We start from the raw sequence: 14,332 nt of genomic DNA, 5'->3' as shown, positions 1-14,332 counted from the left end.
ATAAATACATGTAATGCCGAATGACTTTTAATTTCCTGGAGAAAATGGTTTTCAATCGATCCAGAAAATGCACTTTGTTGAGTTAAAGTGGAAGTCAGACGAATTGCGAAAGGTACTGCGAGCTTAAACAGGGAAAAGTGAGCCGTATAAGGTGTACTGCATCGAAGGGCATCCTTTAAAAGTCATCTGGTCGGATGCCACGGACGCAAAGGAATGAACTCCACTGAAGGAAAGTCGCTAATAAAAATTACGCTATCGAGGAAACGTCGAAATTGGCAATTAGGCGTTATTGCAGGGGAAAAACGGAAGTTTTCAAGTGAATGAGATGTCCGCGTGATTTCGTGTGACAGCGAAGAGAGCTCAACTTTATCTCCGCCATAAATTTTCTTTACTGCGTCACTTTAGATCCCGCAAACGCAGCAGGTGTTTACGGGCCAAAGTTTACGATTAAAGCGTCCGCAGGATTTCTACAATTGTACTACCGCGACTTTCTCGATTTTTCTATCCAAATTCCCTTCTCTCAAACGTGCATATAATAAAATTTAACAGTAAATTAAAATAATCTGTAAAATTTTTAATTCTTGTAATGTTTTTCGTAAAGGTATTTTCAACTTAAATATTTTCCTGAAACTTATCTTCAAAAAGACTCGAAATGTTACATGAACGAAAATTGCTTTTACAGACTCAATGTTGTCCTAACCCGATGTTGAATAAATTTTATGCAACGTACGATATTGAATTTTTATTACTATATTATAGCATACAGTTCGTATATGACGATAAACAAAATTTATTTATGTTTACAAATAATGAGAGTAAATATCTTTGGATCTCTATAGATCGAGTTTCACACAGTGATATGATACGAATATATAGATGTCATATGGACGAGATCTTCGCGCTGGCGCAAAACTCCCACCATAGATGTCTTCGGCACGCGCTACGTTCGAGGGGCGATTCAACATTTCCACGCCAAATCGAGTTCGGCTTTTTCCCCGGCACGATGTAACGTTCCGATCTCGCGATATAGTGGAAGGAGAAGAAAACACGAAGACACTGTGCATAATCGTAAATACAATATGTAAAAAAATTTTTGATTTTGGTTGAAGTTGATGATCGTCAAACTCATATTGATGGTTATAAAACGCAAAGTTGTAAAATTACGCAAAAATAGTGAAGGATTAATTTTATTGTAGACAGAGTGACGCGAAATAAAATATCGTTTAAATGTCGCGATAGATGCGCGGTTAATCATTGTATCGAATAACCAATTTCGTTATGACAAGGACAATTTCGTATCCAGGAAATGGGAGTATAAAAATAGAAGCTAAAAATTGTGTACACAGAATCCCATATATCAGACGCACGTTCAAGGTATTGTTGTTCTATTAAAAAGATAATGCACGCTATATATTTTTGAGACAATGATTCAGGGGAAATTGACGATGTCAGCTCAAGATTAACGTTTGTCCTTCGTTCTCATTTTATTTTTATTGCAGTGAATGAACACAAGAGATACACAAGTGGCGTACGGTACGAAACTATACGAATGAGAATACGTACCATAAGAATACGAATACAGAAAAGTGCGTTCTTTCCGTATCATGCATGTCTACAGGTAAGGCGATATGTAAAACACAATATATAATATTCATTGCAAGCAAATATATAGATACAAATTCAAAATAAATTTTAATAATAATAAATATAAGCGTTTTCTATGTGCGTATTTCTATGTGGTCAACATTTTAGCTCGACATCCTGTACAAAACACCTACAAAAGATATTTTATTAATCGATTTAGTATAAATTAATGCTGCCATTAAAGACATCATAAACGAGTAATGAGCATAATAGGGTATCGAAAGACAGTTGAGAACAATCGGTTAAAAATCGTCTTCTCGAAGTTTGCGAAATTGCGATGCAACAGGTGAGGCCAGACGCGGGTCTGGATTAAAATTTATGATCGTCGCATGCATCATGCGATTAAATGGACTTCGCTCCAGTTTCGTCAAAATTTATGCGGACGAGTGTTTTTTTGATGATAAATAGTAGCTTGTAAAACACACTCTCTTGAAAAATAACTCCTCAGAGTGACCATCGTCGGTCTATAATACATTCTGATAATACATAATTGAATAAAAATACTCTTCAATTAACAAGCGTTCACTCTTTGAGTCTATAATACATGAGACAAAAGTAATCTTGATAGACAATTGCCTCTGTAATTTCTTGTAGGCAATCTTGTATATGTAAAAATAAGTAATTGTAATTGGACGTAGAAAAAATTCTATACAGGGTAACAAAAAAAAAGAGCACTTATTAATGTTACTTGGCGTTGCGAGATTAGATAAATCCGAAACAGATTAAAAATTTGGTGCAACATTTTACTTTATTTTACCAAACAGGAAAACGTCTATTGTGATAAACAGCATTGTCCGTTTGTGATAAATAACTTTGTTTTCCGAGAGTACGCTTATCTGCATTTCTGCGCCGCCAAGTTTATTCGATTCCAGTTTGCAAGATTGTCGTTTCCTCCTCGTCATTTGATGCATAATGTAGATAAAGTGTATTAGATGGAGCGATTACTGTTTACTAAGCAAAATGTAGCATATTTTTTTAATTTCAAATCGCTCATCAATTATTTACATTTCAAGTCATGCTTATGCGTACACTGCAATTTGCTGTAATAAGTAGTCACTAGCTCTAAGCGGCAATTATCATATATAAAAATTAAATACGTATAAAAAACTACTGTTTTTATAATAGACTGTAAACAAAACTCTAAGCAAAATCAGTACGGAATAATCACAGCTTGAAAAAATGTGGAAAATAACTTAATAAATTTGCATGGCAAGTGCAATTTTCTCTATGAAATTCCAAGTTATTAATAGATGGTCCGTGTGTTATCGATATTTAACAGTTTCAATGGTACTAAAAGCTGCAATCAGGAATATTGCACGCAATCACAACAGAGGGATGCTATTTCCAATAATTGGATATTACAGGAGCTTAAGTATACATGAAGGAACAATTCGCGAAAATGTTTGTCAGTAAAATTTTTTGTGATAGTTTTGATAATAAAACTGACTGAGTTTCGTAATATTTGCAAAACATTCTCTTACTAAATTTAATATTTTCATAGAAAATATCAATGCAATTTTATAATTCCATTTTGTTGATCTTCCGTTATAAGACATAACGAAAAATCAACATATTCAAGCACAAATCAAAACAATAAAAAAAGAAGTATTCTTGGAAAATATTTTTTAGGTATTCTGTTTTCATTTAAAATGTTAGTTATTTTAGTTGTAAATTATCTCATTAACAATATCGATATTAATACGGAATAATAAAGATATTTTGTTAGAGAAATTAATAATATTTAAAACGTTGCAACTTATTTGATCTTCATGACAGAGTTCTCTAACAAATACTACAAAACTACTAATATTACAGAATGCAATCGTCTCCTGTTACCTTAATTAAATCTATTACTCTCACTGTCAAATATATTAAAAAGGTGCGATATAATAATTTGTTTAACTCCTCTTGAACTTGTTTGCTTACATCAGCAATTAAATTAATTTTATATCGCAAAGTATAAGCCGACTTATTTAAGTTCCAGCCAAATCTCATAAATTTTATTAACAATTTATAATTAAAAGAATTAGAAACATATCTGTTCTTTCAATGTATAGTGAGAGAGAGAACTTGACTTTATTGAAACTTTTAAGTCTCCTTCATTACAAAGTTGGAGAAATTAAAAACTGCAGAAGTGCTGAAGAATCTATCAAAAATTGTACTAATTAAAACAAACTTCTTTCGAATACATCGTATTCATCCACACCAGATGAGAATGAATCTTCGAGACTGCGGAATTAAAGACCACGCAATTTAAAGTTACGGGAATAAAAGATTCGATTTGTTATAAGTGTCATTTAATTTAATACGAGGATCGTTCGAAGTTTCTCTGAACGCTTCTTGCGTCGCGTTCAATCTCGATTTAACAGGAAATTGCTATGCGTATATGTATTATCAAGTGCCTGCGCGCCAATTTCACATAAACATCGTCGTAATCAGAGAGCGATCGATCGGTCGAGGCTGCATTTTCTCAACGTTTTGTTTCAAGAAAATAGGTTTTACACTCCAGATTATCGTTCACGACTGTCAATTGACGTCATTCTCGCGTTTCCCCATCATATTTGCGCCGAGTTCGGTGATAATGCGAATCCAACGCGGATCGGATGACAGATTGAATTATGGTCCCGATGGAGTTCCCCGTTTACGCCTTCCTCGAGTGAAGGATTAATTTCCCAATCGATAGCAACTCGTTGTCCCAACAAAGAGCTCTATATGTTAATGAAACTATAACATTGCGTGTTGCTTCAACAAGGATCAGTTGCTCTGAATCGCCTGTTGTTTCAACAAGGAGCTTTGTATTATATCGTTGTTTAATTTGAAATCATTATTAATTAATACGTCGATACTTCAAGTAACAGAGGTACGAGAGAACTTATGATAACTTAATCTCGCAGACAATTCTTTTAGATAAAAGTCACGCGAGAATAAAGGCAGGTCTACAATGAGTTGCAAAACGTAGTTGCAAATCGCGAGTGGCTCTTTGCCAGTCGCAAGTTGTAAATAATTTCAACGCCTAATTTGCATTTGAATATGGAGATTATCGAAAGATGCAAATTGAATGTTTGGTTAAGCGAGATATGTGAGCACCAAACGTTCAAAATATCACTACCGAAAATTGTCTTACCACAAATCACATTTGTCGTAATTTTTGCCGCGCTCCGCCACGCTCTTTCAATTCACTTTACAGGGTTAAGGTGGTGCGATCGCCAGTTGCTGTCGCCAAAGTTAAAAGTTGGTCAATTCTCGTTTGGCAACCGCGATAGTCCGTTGCCACCGGAAATAACGCTAGTTGCCATCCTTTGCAACTGGCGACGGAGCGTTTGCAACTCATTGTAGAACAGCCTTAAGATTCACGACGCTCACAGAATCGCGTATCACGCGAGAAAACGCGCACAATAAACGTTACATCAATTTGACGAAGACTTACAAGTAAATTTGTCAGGAATACTTGTGCAAATGGACTGAAACGTGTGTATCGTATTTGCAATAATTGTGCAGTTCTGTCGCAGTACTTATGCAAACATGTATATGGAACTTAAAAGTAATTGAAACGTACATCGAAGAATCGCTCTTTAACTGAACAAAAATTAAAAATCCAACAATGTAAGTAAAAGGAACGATTGTGAAACAAAAACGTTTTATAAGAACAGATTTTCAAAATAATAAGAGTAAATACGGTTATTTGCTAATGTATGTAAAAATTTGTGACCGTTTTCTTATAATAGCGTTATTAATGTTAATTAATCAAGTTTAATAATTATGAACATAGAAGGAGCAATTAAAGTGAAATTTTTTGGTGTTTGTTTCAACATAATTACATTCGTTTGCAACGTTACCTTTTGATTGATCTAAATTGAGCCTATCACGCCTACACACATTGAGAGAAAAGTGTTGAGTGTGACCATAACTGCATGATAAAATAATTATAGTTAAGAACTCCAGTTTATTGCTGCTATAACGTTATTAATAATAACTTTGTGTTTATAATTCTACTAAAACTGTCTGAAAACATTTTGCTATAATGATATCAAATATTAATGCAGTAAAATATCAAAATACGGATAGTGAAAATAAAACAAGCATTTTCATTTAAACAATAATAAGAAAAATTAGGCTTGTTAATCTCATGTTTGAAATTTTTATATAATAAATGCAATCAGAATTATAATGAATATAATAACAATTTAAATATTTATTTACAATTTACATATAACAACTTATAGTGATAATTTGCACGGTTGAAACAACTATAAATTATAGTTTAAATTAAAAATAAATTGTAGTTAAATTATAATAAAAACTAAAATAGGAAAAAAAATAAATCAGAATATAAATCAATATAATTAACAATTGCCTGTTATATTAATTCACACATAAACATCCCGTGTTGACTCTCACGGCATTGATTTATATTCTGAATTATAATAGTTACAACCACTTTTTTCTCTTAGTGCACTCTCCGATTTATTTGAGCAAACTAGTTTGGCGCACATATATTGAATGATTTTTTTTATATTTGCTCCAACTTCTTGCGCAAATCGAAATGGCTGTGCAGGCTTTCATTTACACGCTTCAATAAACTTGCACGAGCGTGCTTGCACATGTACACTTGACATGTACACTTGAATGTGTATAGCTTTAGAATAAAATGTAAACAAATGATTCTATTCAAAAAATAATTGCAAGAAATTAATTGAAAGCAAGCAGCAGCGGGATTCACAATTACGCTTTGTTGTCGAAATATCTCACGGATATTTCGTCGTAAAATATCTCACGGAACAATGATTGTATTAAGTGATTCTTTATTGTTATTTAAAAAATCTCTGACACGCTGTTTCGTAAATAAAATTCTAGGAAATACGATAATAAATGTACGCGGACTATGAGAAGAATAAATTGAACGTGTCAGATGTTTCTAAATCTTTAAAGCTTGATAAAACGCGACCGTGATACACTGACTGAACGACAACGTTCCGAAAATTCATGTCAAGTTCCCAAATAAGTTAACGAGAGTAAAAACGTAAATCAAATAAATCAAGAAAAATCTGCAACTTCACAGACACGTTCGATTTGAGAATAAGGCAAGTTGTGATTTGTCGAGAGATATTTAATGTAGATTTTTAAAAATTGTGCTAAAATAAAATATATGCATTTATTGAGGTACATTCCATTAAAATTTAATTCGATGCAAATAGGACAAAGCTTCAACACGTATGCTATTCGTGATCCAATTATTGCTTTATTAAAATGTAAATTATTTGAGTTAATAGCATTCCTCGCGTTTAAACATACAATAACTAGAGCAGAATTATAAATCGCGTGCTTTAAAATTATGAAATAAAAGATCATCTTTGTTATATGATTAATTTATGAATGAGAGTTAAATAGGAGAAGAGATATATCATAAATATACACTGCTAAAAATCAACAGCAGAATTTAATGTGATGTAACAAAAGCAAATTTCAAGCTACATTAAAAACACAATGCACATTTAATGCACATTTAATGTAAATTTAATGTTTTTAATGTATTTATTTAAAATTTAATATCACAGTGCACTAAACTTCGTACACATGCTTTTCAATTATAGATACATTAAATTTAATGCACATTAAATTTTATGTGTAACTTAAAAATACAATGAATGAATTCCATGACATGTTTAACGGTGTATTTTTAACAGTGTATAATAAAAGCTGACAGCCACATGTTCAAAATTACTTTCTAAATGTCATAGAGTGAAACGTCATTCTAAAAGAGTGAAAATTAAGCTTGTGTAATATTTGAGTGATTTGCCATTTTAATACGAGCCAAAATTCATTCCTATATAGGATTTTTGCAAAAATATTACGTTGAAGTAAATTTTAACTTTTAGTAGATGAGACAAATCGCTCAAACTTTGGACAAGTTCAATTTTCACTGTTTTAGAATGAAAATTGAGCTTGTGCAAAGTTTGAGTAATGTTTCTTTCTATGATTTAAAAAGATTTATAGAGTGCATGTTGAAGAGTTCGTTAATAAAATATTTCAAAATACAGACAAATCATCCAAAGATTTGCGTCAAAAATTGACAAAATATAATTTTAAAGCATTGAGAAAAAATCCATTTTTTTCAATTTTTTCAGATTTTTTTCCAAGAGTAGAAAAATTCATTGGAAAATTTCAAAAAGTGTTGTGTTATGGTGATACCTTACCAGTATCAAAGTTACTTGTTTTACGATATGATTTCTTAATCCTAACTCGTCACATTTATTTTCTCTTATTTTAAACATAAATAAAAACAAAATTAATATATTTTTAAATAAAACGTATGCCTCTCGATAATTGCTAATATTCAAAATTCTTAACATAATATTCAACATAAATATTAAATTAGTTTCTAGACTAATTGTTAGAATTACATTTGTTCTTAAAAGAGTTTGTTCAATAATTATTAAACCTCAAGTGACTTTAACAAAATTTTAACAAAAAAATAATTTTAACAAAATAATAACAAAAAATTACCTGATAAGTTCATGGATAATATTAATATAATAAGAGACATTAAAAATTAAATAGCATCTCATTTGCATAGCAAAAGAAAAGCAATTTTTCACAAGAAAGCAATTTTTCACAAAAAAACCAAATTTTTCTTGGTTTTTTTCAGCGATTTGAAACAAGCAAATTTTTTTTAAACTATATAACGAAATGACTAAATGCAAAATCAAAGAAATTGTTTTACTATAGCTTTGCGAAGCGACTTCTGAATAGTGTCTGAAGAAGTTAATGACTCATTGGGGACAATTAGACAATGAGGCCGGTTGACAGCACGACTCACGTCGAAAATAGCGCCATGTGTGTCCCTTCTGTTCGATAAACGGCGTTTATGAAAGTACCGCGTCGCCGCGCGCCGACGACAACATTATCGCGAAGGCACCGAGCGCGGAGACGAGTATACTCGAGCGCGCGTGGAAACAATTTTCGCGAACGTGACGCAGAACGGGTTTAGGACTCCTTTGAGAGTGCAAGGTAGTGTACCGTGTGCGACTTGTGGTTTTTGGATGGTGCCAGAACGTCTGTTTGTTTTGTCGAAGCGCAACTACCGCGTCCAACTGCTGCTCATGTGGCTTATAAATGAAGTTAAGCTTATTCTACACAGGACAGGAAAAAATTTAAATTGTAAAAATAAATATATTTTATGTTATGACCAGTGTTAAAAAAGAAAAGTGATTAGTTATTGAAAACAAAGTATTATTTTTGCTATCAAAAATATAACCGGTGCATCTGTTAAAATCACTTTCTCGCACAAGCTCTATGCGTTGCACGTGTAAGATCAAAGTGTTTAACTAACGTCGTTAATTTAACGTGTAAGATCTAAGTAATTTAATTTAACACTAGAATTACCAAACAGTCAAAATGACTAGTTTAATTTTCAAAGAAATTATTCAAGTATAATATAACAGTGCATTTTCCGAGAATATTTGGCGACTTTTGTTGCAATATATAAATGTGTGTGCGTGTATGTGTTTCATCGAATTAATCGATTTACTTTTCCGCTTTCTTTCTTTAAAAAATATAGACAGAATGCCCCGAAATTCACGAATCAAAATATTTTAGCAAGAAGGTTTTCAAAAAATTAAATAAAGTATTCGTTTGTAAATTGTAATTTTAAATAGCAATTTTTTTCTTTAGATACGTAAGTTTTAAGCTGATCAATCATAAATTATAATTTAGACAGTTGCATGCCCGTGATAGTATTGTAATAGTAATCGCATAAACCGTATAAACGTAATCTCTATTAGACCTCAATCCGATTAAACCTTTACATCTTAAAAATAAAAATAACAATTCAAGAAATAATAATAAATAATTCATGAACAACTAATTTATTTAAGTTTTCGAGAATTTTCTTGCTGAAGTATGTTGATTTGCGAATTTCGAGACACCCTATATTGTACACTTTACTTCAAATAATAAATATTAATCGTCGATCGAGTTTTAAACTTCCAAAAAATATTGATTTATGTATATCGCAATACTTTTGCGCTTAATACACAGATTTTATTTCGGTAAGCAAGATTATCGTATTTCCCTATAGCGATTTATCGTACTTAGGGAAACATGATATTTCGAAGATTGAATGAGCGGCCGTGCGTGTATATAATGCCTGAAAAATGGACCGCGGGGCGTTAAAAGGTCAGCGTGTACATACATATATTCGAAAGATGATACCCTTGTCAAGTAGTTAACACAAAGGTGACAATGTGGAAAGCGGATATATTTGTTAACGAACAGGGATATCACATACGGAAATCATATTACACGCTATTAAGATCTTTTTGTATGAGACATCTGTCTCTCATTAGTGACGGATTTCGTGAATAATTCCACGCGCTAATGATACACCATTGTGATAGTTAGCGCGTTCATGCGGAAAATAGAACGGATCCGTCGCCGACCATAATGAATGAAGCTATTATGGTGTACAGCAACGTTACAAGCAAATCCCCGCGTCGGAAGCTATATCAGCGGATATTCGTTGTATAATTGACGAACGAACACGGGATTATAATTGGCTCGATCTCCCGCAAAATGACATAAGTGCAGTTCTTAGCCAGGTAACGAGACGATCGATTTATTCGATTTATCAAATAGAACAAAAACAGTGTTCAACGCGCTAACAAAAATTTAAAGATGGAGCTTCTATCGATCACAGACGATTCGTGGGGAGAACGATATTGCACGTCGAGGTCTAATTGAGGAATTTACAGACGGCCCTTCAATTCTCGCGCAAATTGACCGAAATTAATCGAAACGTCGGGGAGGATACGGAATGTCGTCTCGTTAAACGGCGAGTGATGGAAACCGCTTGTTCATCCGTAATGGCAGCCGTAGTACCATTCATAACACATCATTACTGTACGGACGCGGAAGATTGAGAACGCTATAATCTCACGTTTAAAGACTAATTAATCTAATATAATCGTGTTACTCGCTATTTGTTTCTCCAAAACGCAGGCCGTCTCCGCATATCGTGAGAAATTTAAGAGGGAACTCGCAATTTCAGGTCAACGCGAAAGTAAACAGTTGGCAGGATTTTCTCGCAAAAAACCATTCGACTTGAAGAGAGATATTGACGCTCCCGGCAAGATGAAGATTGAAATCAGCCAACAGCATTGATCATAAGCCGGAATTTCAACAACGAATCACGAGAATTCTATCAACGTCAATTCTATCCGAAGAATGCGTCGTAGCTGCATATCGCAGAATAAATCATCTCTATCGCGCTTCACCGACAGCCTCAGCGACGATCTGGAGTAATCTTATGGGCGAAATTGAACAGCAAAAATATAAGCAAAAGATATATTCGTAACGCGAAGATACCCGCTCGTCCGAGCTGCCGATTCGAATTCCGCCACAAAATCTCAGTCATTAATTTTGCTATTTTCGCAAGGTCGACGCGTATCCTCGTCAATCACTATCTTCTCGTTTTACCAATACCGTCTTGAGAAACCACAAAAAAAGCAGAATGTTTTCGAGTAATACGATAACGAACATCACCTGGACCCTTCAGAATAGGGATCCCTGGAGACTCCTGAAAGACGGCAATCTACAGGAATCTCGTTCCACGGTCGACGGTGTCGTTCACGCAAATCCGCAATATGAGAATTATACGAACATGCTCAGCCCCTTGCTTAGAGAAGAGAGCGCCGTTGATCGCCGGGACTCCCTATACATCGTGCTGCCGATCACGGTGATTTACGTCGTGATCTTCTTCACCGGCTTGATCGGCAATATCTCCACGTGCGTGGTAATCGCGCGCAACAAGTCCATGCACACCGCCACCAATTACTACCTCTTCAGCCTGGCGGTGTCCGACCTTCTTCTACTCGTGTTCGGCCTGCCGCCGGAGATGTATTACATATGGTCGCACTTTCCGTACATATTCGGCGAGGCGTTCTGCATTATACAGAGCTTCGCCTCGGAGACCTCGGCGAACGCCACCGTTCTCACCATCACGGCCTTCACCATCGAGAGGTAAGTTTAGAAATATTATATCGCCCATATATCAAGCTCCGACTGATAAAATGGAACGTACAACGCTCGTCGAGTCCCGTGTCCGGGGACCCTGCCAATCATTCGGCTTTTATCTATCGGTGTCCCAAGTACCGCATTTTTTTTTCTTCTTTTTCTTTTCACGAATCGCGGTAATACGTATTTTGATCGAAATATCTGTAATCTCCGGCCCGTGAAGATCGATAAAACAATATGAGAAGAAAAACTCGCGTCAGTATCCATCGATTCTAACTACGATTTTGGACTGCGGGTGAAATCGGTAATCCACACGCGAAAAAGATCGTCGACGGGGTTTCAATCTCTTCGGTAACGAAACGGATGCCTTCTTTAATATTTCTACGTTAAATTTTTCTCCAATAGATACGTGGCGATTTGCCATCCCTTCATCTCGCACACAATGTCGAAACTCTCCCGGGCGGTGAAGTTCGTGATAGCGATTTGGCTGCTGGCCCTCTGCTTCGCCGTGCCACAGGCCATCCAATTCGGCATCATCTACTCCCACTACAACGGCACTGTCATCTTGGATAGCGCCAGGTGCTCGCTGCGATGGACACTAATCGAACACGCCTTCGAGATCTCGACCTTCCTGTTCTTCGTGCTACCCATGACGATCATCACCGTGCTGTACGTGCTGATCGCCATCAAGCTGCGACACTCGAGCCTGCTGACCACCGTCAGCAGTAAGAGGCATCACACTCCCGACGTGTTGAATCACGTAGACAGCAACAGGGGGAAAACGAATGCTCAGAGAAACGTTATTCGCATGCTCGGTAAGCGATGCAGTCACTTTGATCGTCGAAAATTATAATTTGCGATCGAGTATCCTTAGCAACGCGATTTGAGATGATTGAAATCGGATTTATTTCAACTCTGAATCGGGTACTCGAGAACCCGTTAAAAACTTTTAAGGATAGACACGGTCTATCAATGAATTCGCCGAACGATAATAGATGACCCAATAAAGCTTGTAATACTGGGAAAAATTTGCAGGAAATTTTATTGTCCTGTCGCGAAGAATACTTTGAATCGTGATTTGCAGAATATTCCCTAATAAATAGATCAAATTGTGAGATGATAAGTTCTTCAAGAGAGATCAAACAGATAAAATTTCATAAAAGTGATCTTCAATTAATTTCATGTGAGTTCTAACAGAATTTCAATTTAAAACTCATTTTTACAAGTATAATTAAAATTTGGAAAGCTTTAATAAAGAAAAAAAAAGTTTTTAATTCGACGAGAAATTTGCCATTAAAATGTGTTCCATTTATTCAATTTGTGATGATATTTGCAAAGAAGTACATCATACAATAATATAATTAACAAAGTTTTACTTCCGTAATGACATCGAATAGCTAATCATAAGTCACGTTACAGACGTGAATGTGACGTATTGCATATTCTAGTTTGAAGTTACTAAGTTCGCATAGTTTTGCAAGCATATAATTCAAACGTATCATGCCAGACGCTTTACTTCTCACGGAAAGTTCAAATGGATTTAAGCTGCCCGAAGTGGGTTAGCGTATTATAAATGCTTAGCCAGACATTCTTGCAGCAGTCTCATAAAATATTCAAATTCGTGCTTAATTATTCGAACTTTGCTTAAAAGAAGATATCTGGATAATGCCACAAGCGCCTTGCCACGCTCTGATAATACGTAAGTAATTTCGCAATAGAGAGACACTTTAAACTTCCCGCTTGTTTAATATAAATCTGTATAATATAAGTACTGTGTGCTCTCCATAAACTTTGAACATTCCCGCGATTTGAAAACCATATAGGCATTTACCAATTATACTCGTATTTTATAAAAATCATAGCACCAATTATTTAATAAATACTGAGAGAAAAAAAATGATTGCAATTATTAATTAATCTAATTATATATATAATTTATAATTATTATTATTAAAGGACTAACTACACAAAAAAAAAATTAGTTCAAATCAACGATTTATTGTTTCATGTATAAGCAAAAATATAAAATCTGGGAAGAATTTTTAATGTTAAACAAACATAATTTGCTTACATGAAGAAGTTGTTTGTTTTTTCAGGCAAGCAAATTATGTTTATTTAAGATTATAAATTCTTCCAACAAGATTCGATATTTTTGCTTATACATAAAACAATAAATTGTTGATTCGATACTGTAAAGTGACTTGTTTTACACAAGGGAACAAAATACATTAACAAGCGAAATCTTAGTAAAACATTACAATAATAGTTTACCTTCGAAATTCTATCATACATCCTTAAAAGAAATTACGATATCGTTAATTTCATTAATCACTACCGCGAAATTAACATTAGACATTGTCATTGCCATTGTTTTCGGATAAAGCACAAAAATTAGATAAATGCCGCTTTTAGACTACCAAAGGAGAAAAGCATCGAAATAGAACGATTACTACTACACGATCGATTCTGATAGGACGCAATCTGTCGCACCATGCAACGTTGCCTAGCCTCACGATTTTTTTTTTTTTTTCAAAACAATAATCCATGATATTGGTCTGTCATGGAGACGCACAAATATCAGAAAATATCGATTCCGACTAGGGGTAAAGAAAAGATTGCGGACATTTGGTCGACCTTTTACGACTTCGCATAAACTGCTCCCCATGACGCAGCGATG

At 34.5% G+C, this 14,332-nt stretch overlaps 1 protein-coding gene across 6 annotated transcripts in view; it reads left to right on the top strand.

Annotated features, from left to right (window-relative positions):
* The first annotated feature begins 33 nt into the window (after positions 1-33).
* The window catches only part of LOC105200002 (neuromedin-U receptor 2-like), a 28,304-nt gene continuing 14,005 nt past the window's right edge, over positions 34-14,332 (top strand). The window contains exons 1-5 of one of the 6 annotated variants that reach the window (XM_039448875.1): positions 34-1,374; positions 1,500-1,618; positions 1,753-4,504; positions 10,691-11,661; positions 12,061-12,470. In XM_039448875.1, the coding sequence (XP_039304809.1) occupies positions 11,153-11,661; positions 12,061-12,470 (919 nt within the window). In that variant the 5' untranslated portion in view covers positions 34-1,374; positions 1,500-1,618; positions 1,753-4,504; positions 10,691-11,152. 6 annotated transcript variants of the gene reach the window in all.

The sequence above is a fragment of the Solenopsis invicta genome, chromosome 5 (assembly GCF_016802725.1).
Source record: "Solenopsis invicta isolate M01_SB chromosome 5, UNIL_Sinv_3.0, whole genome shotgun sequence".
Lineage (NCBI taxonomy): Eukaryota > Metazoa > Arthropoda > Insecta > Hymenoptera > Formicidae > Solenopsis > Solenopsis invicta.
This window is presented reverse-complemented; position numbering and strand designations above follow the sequence as displayed.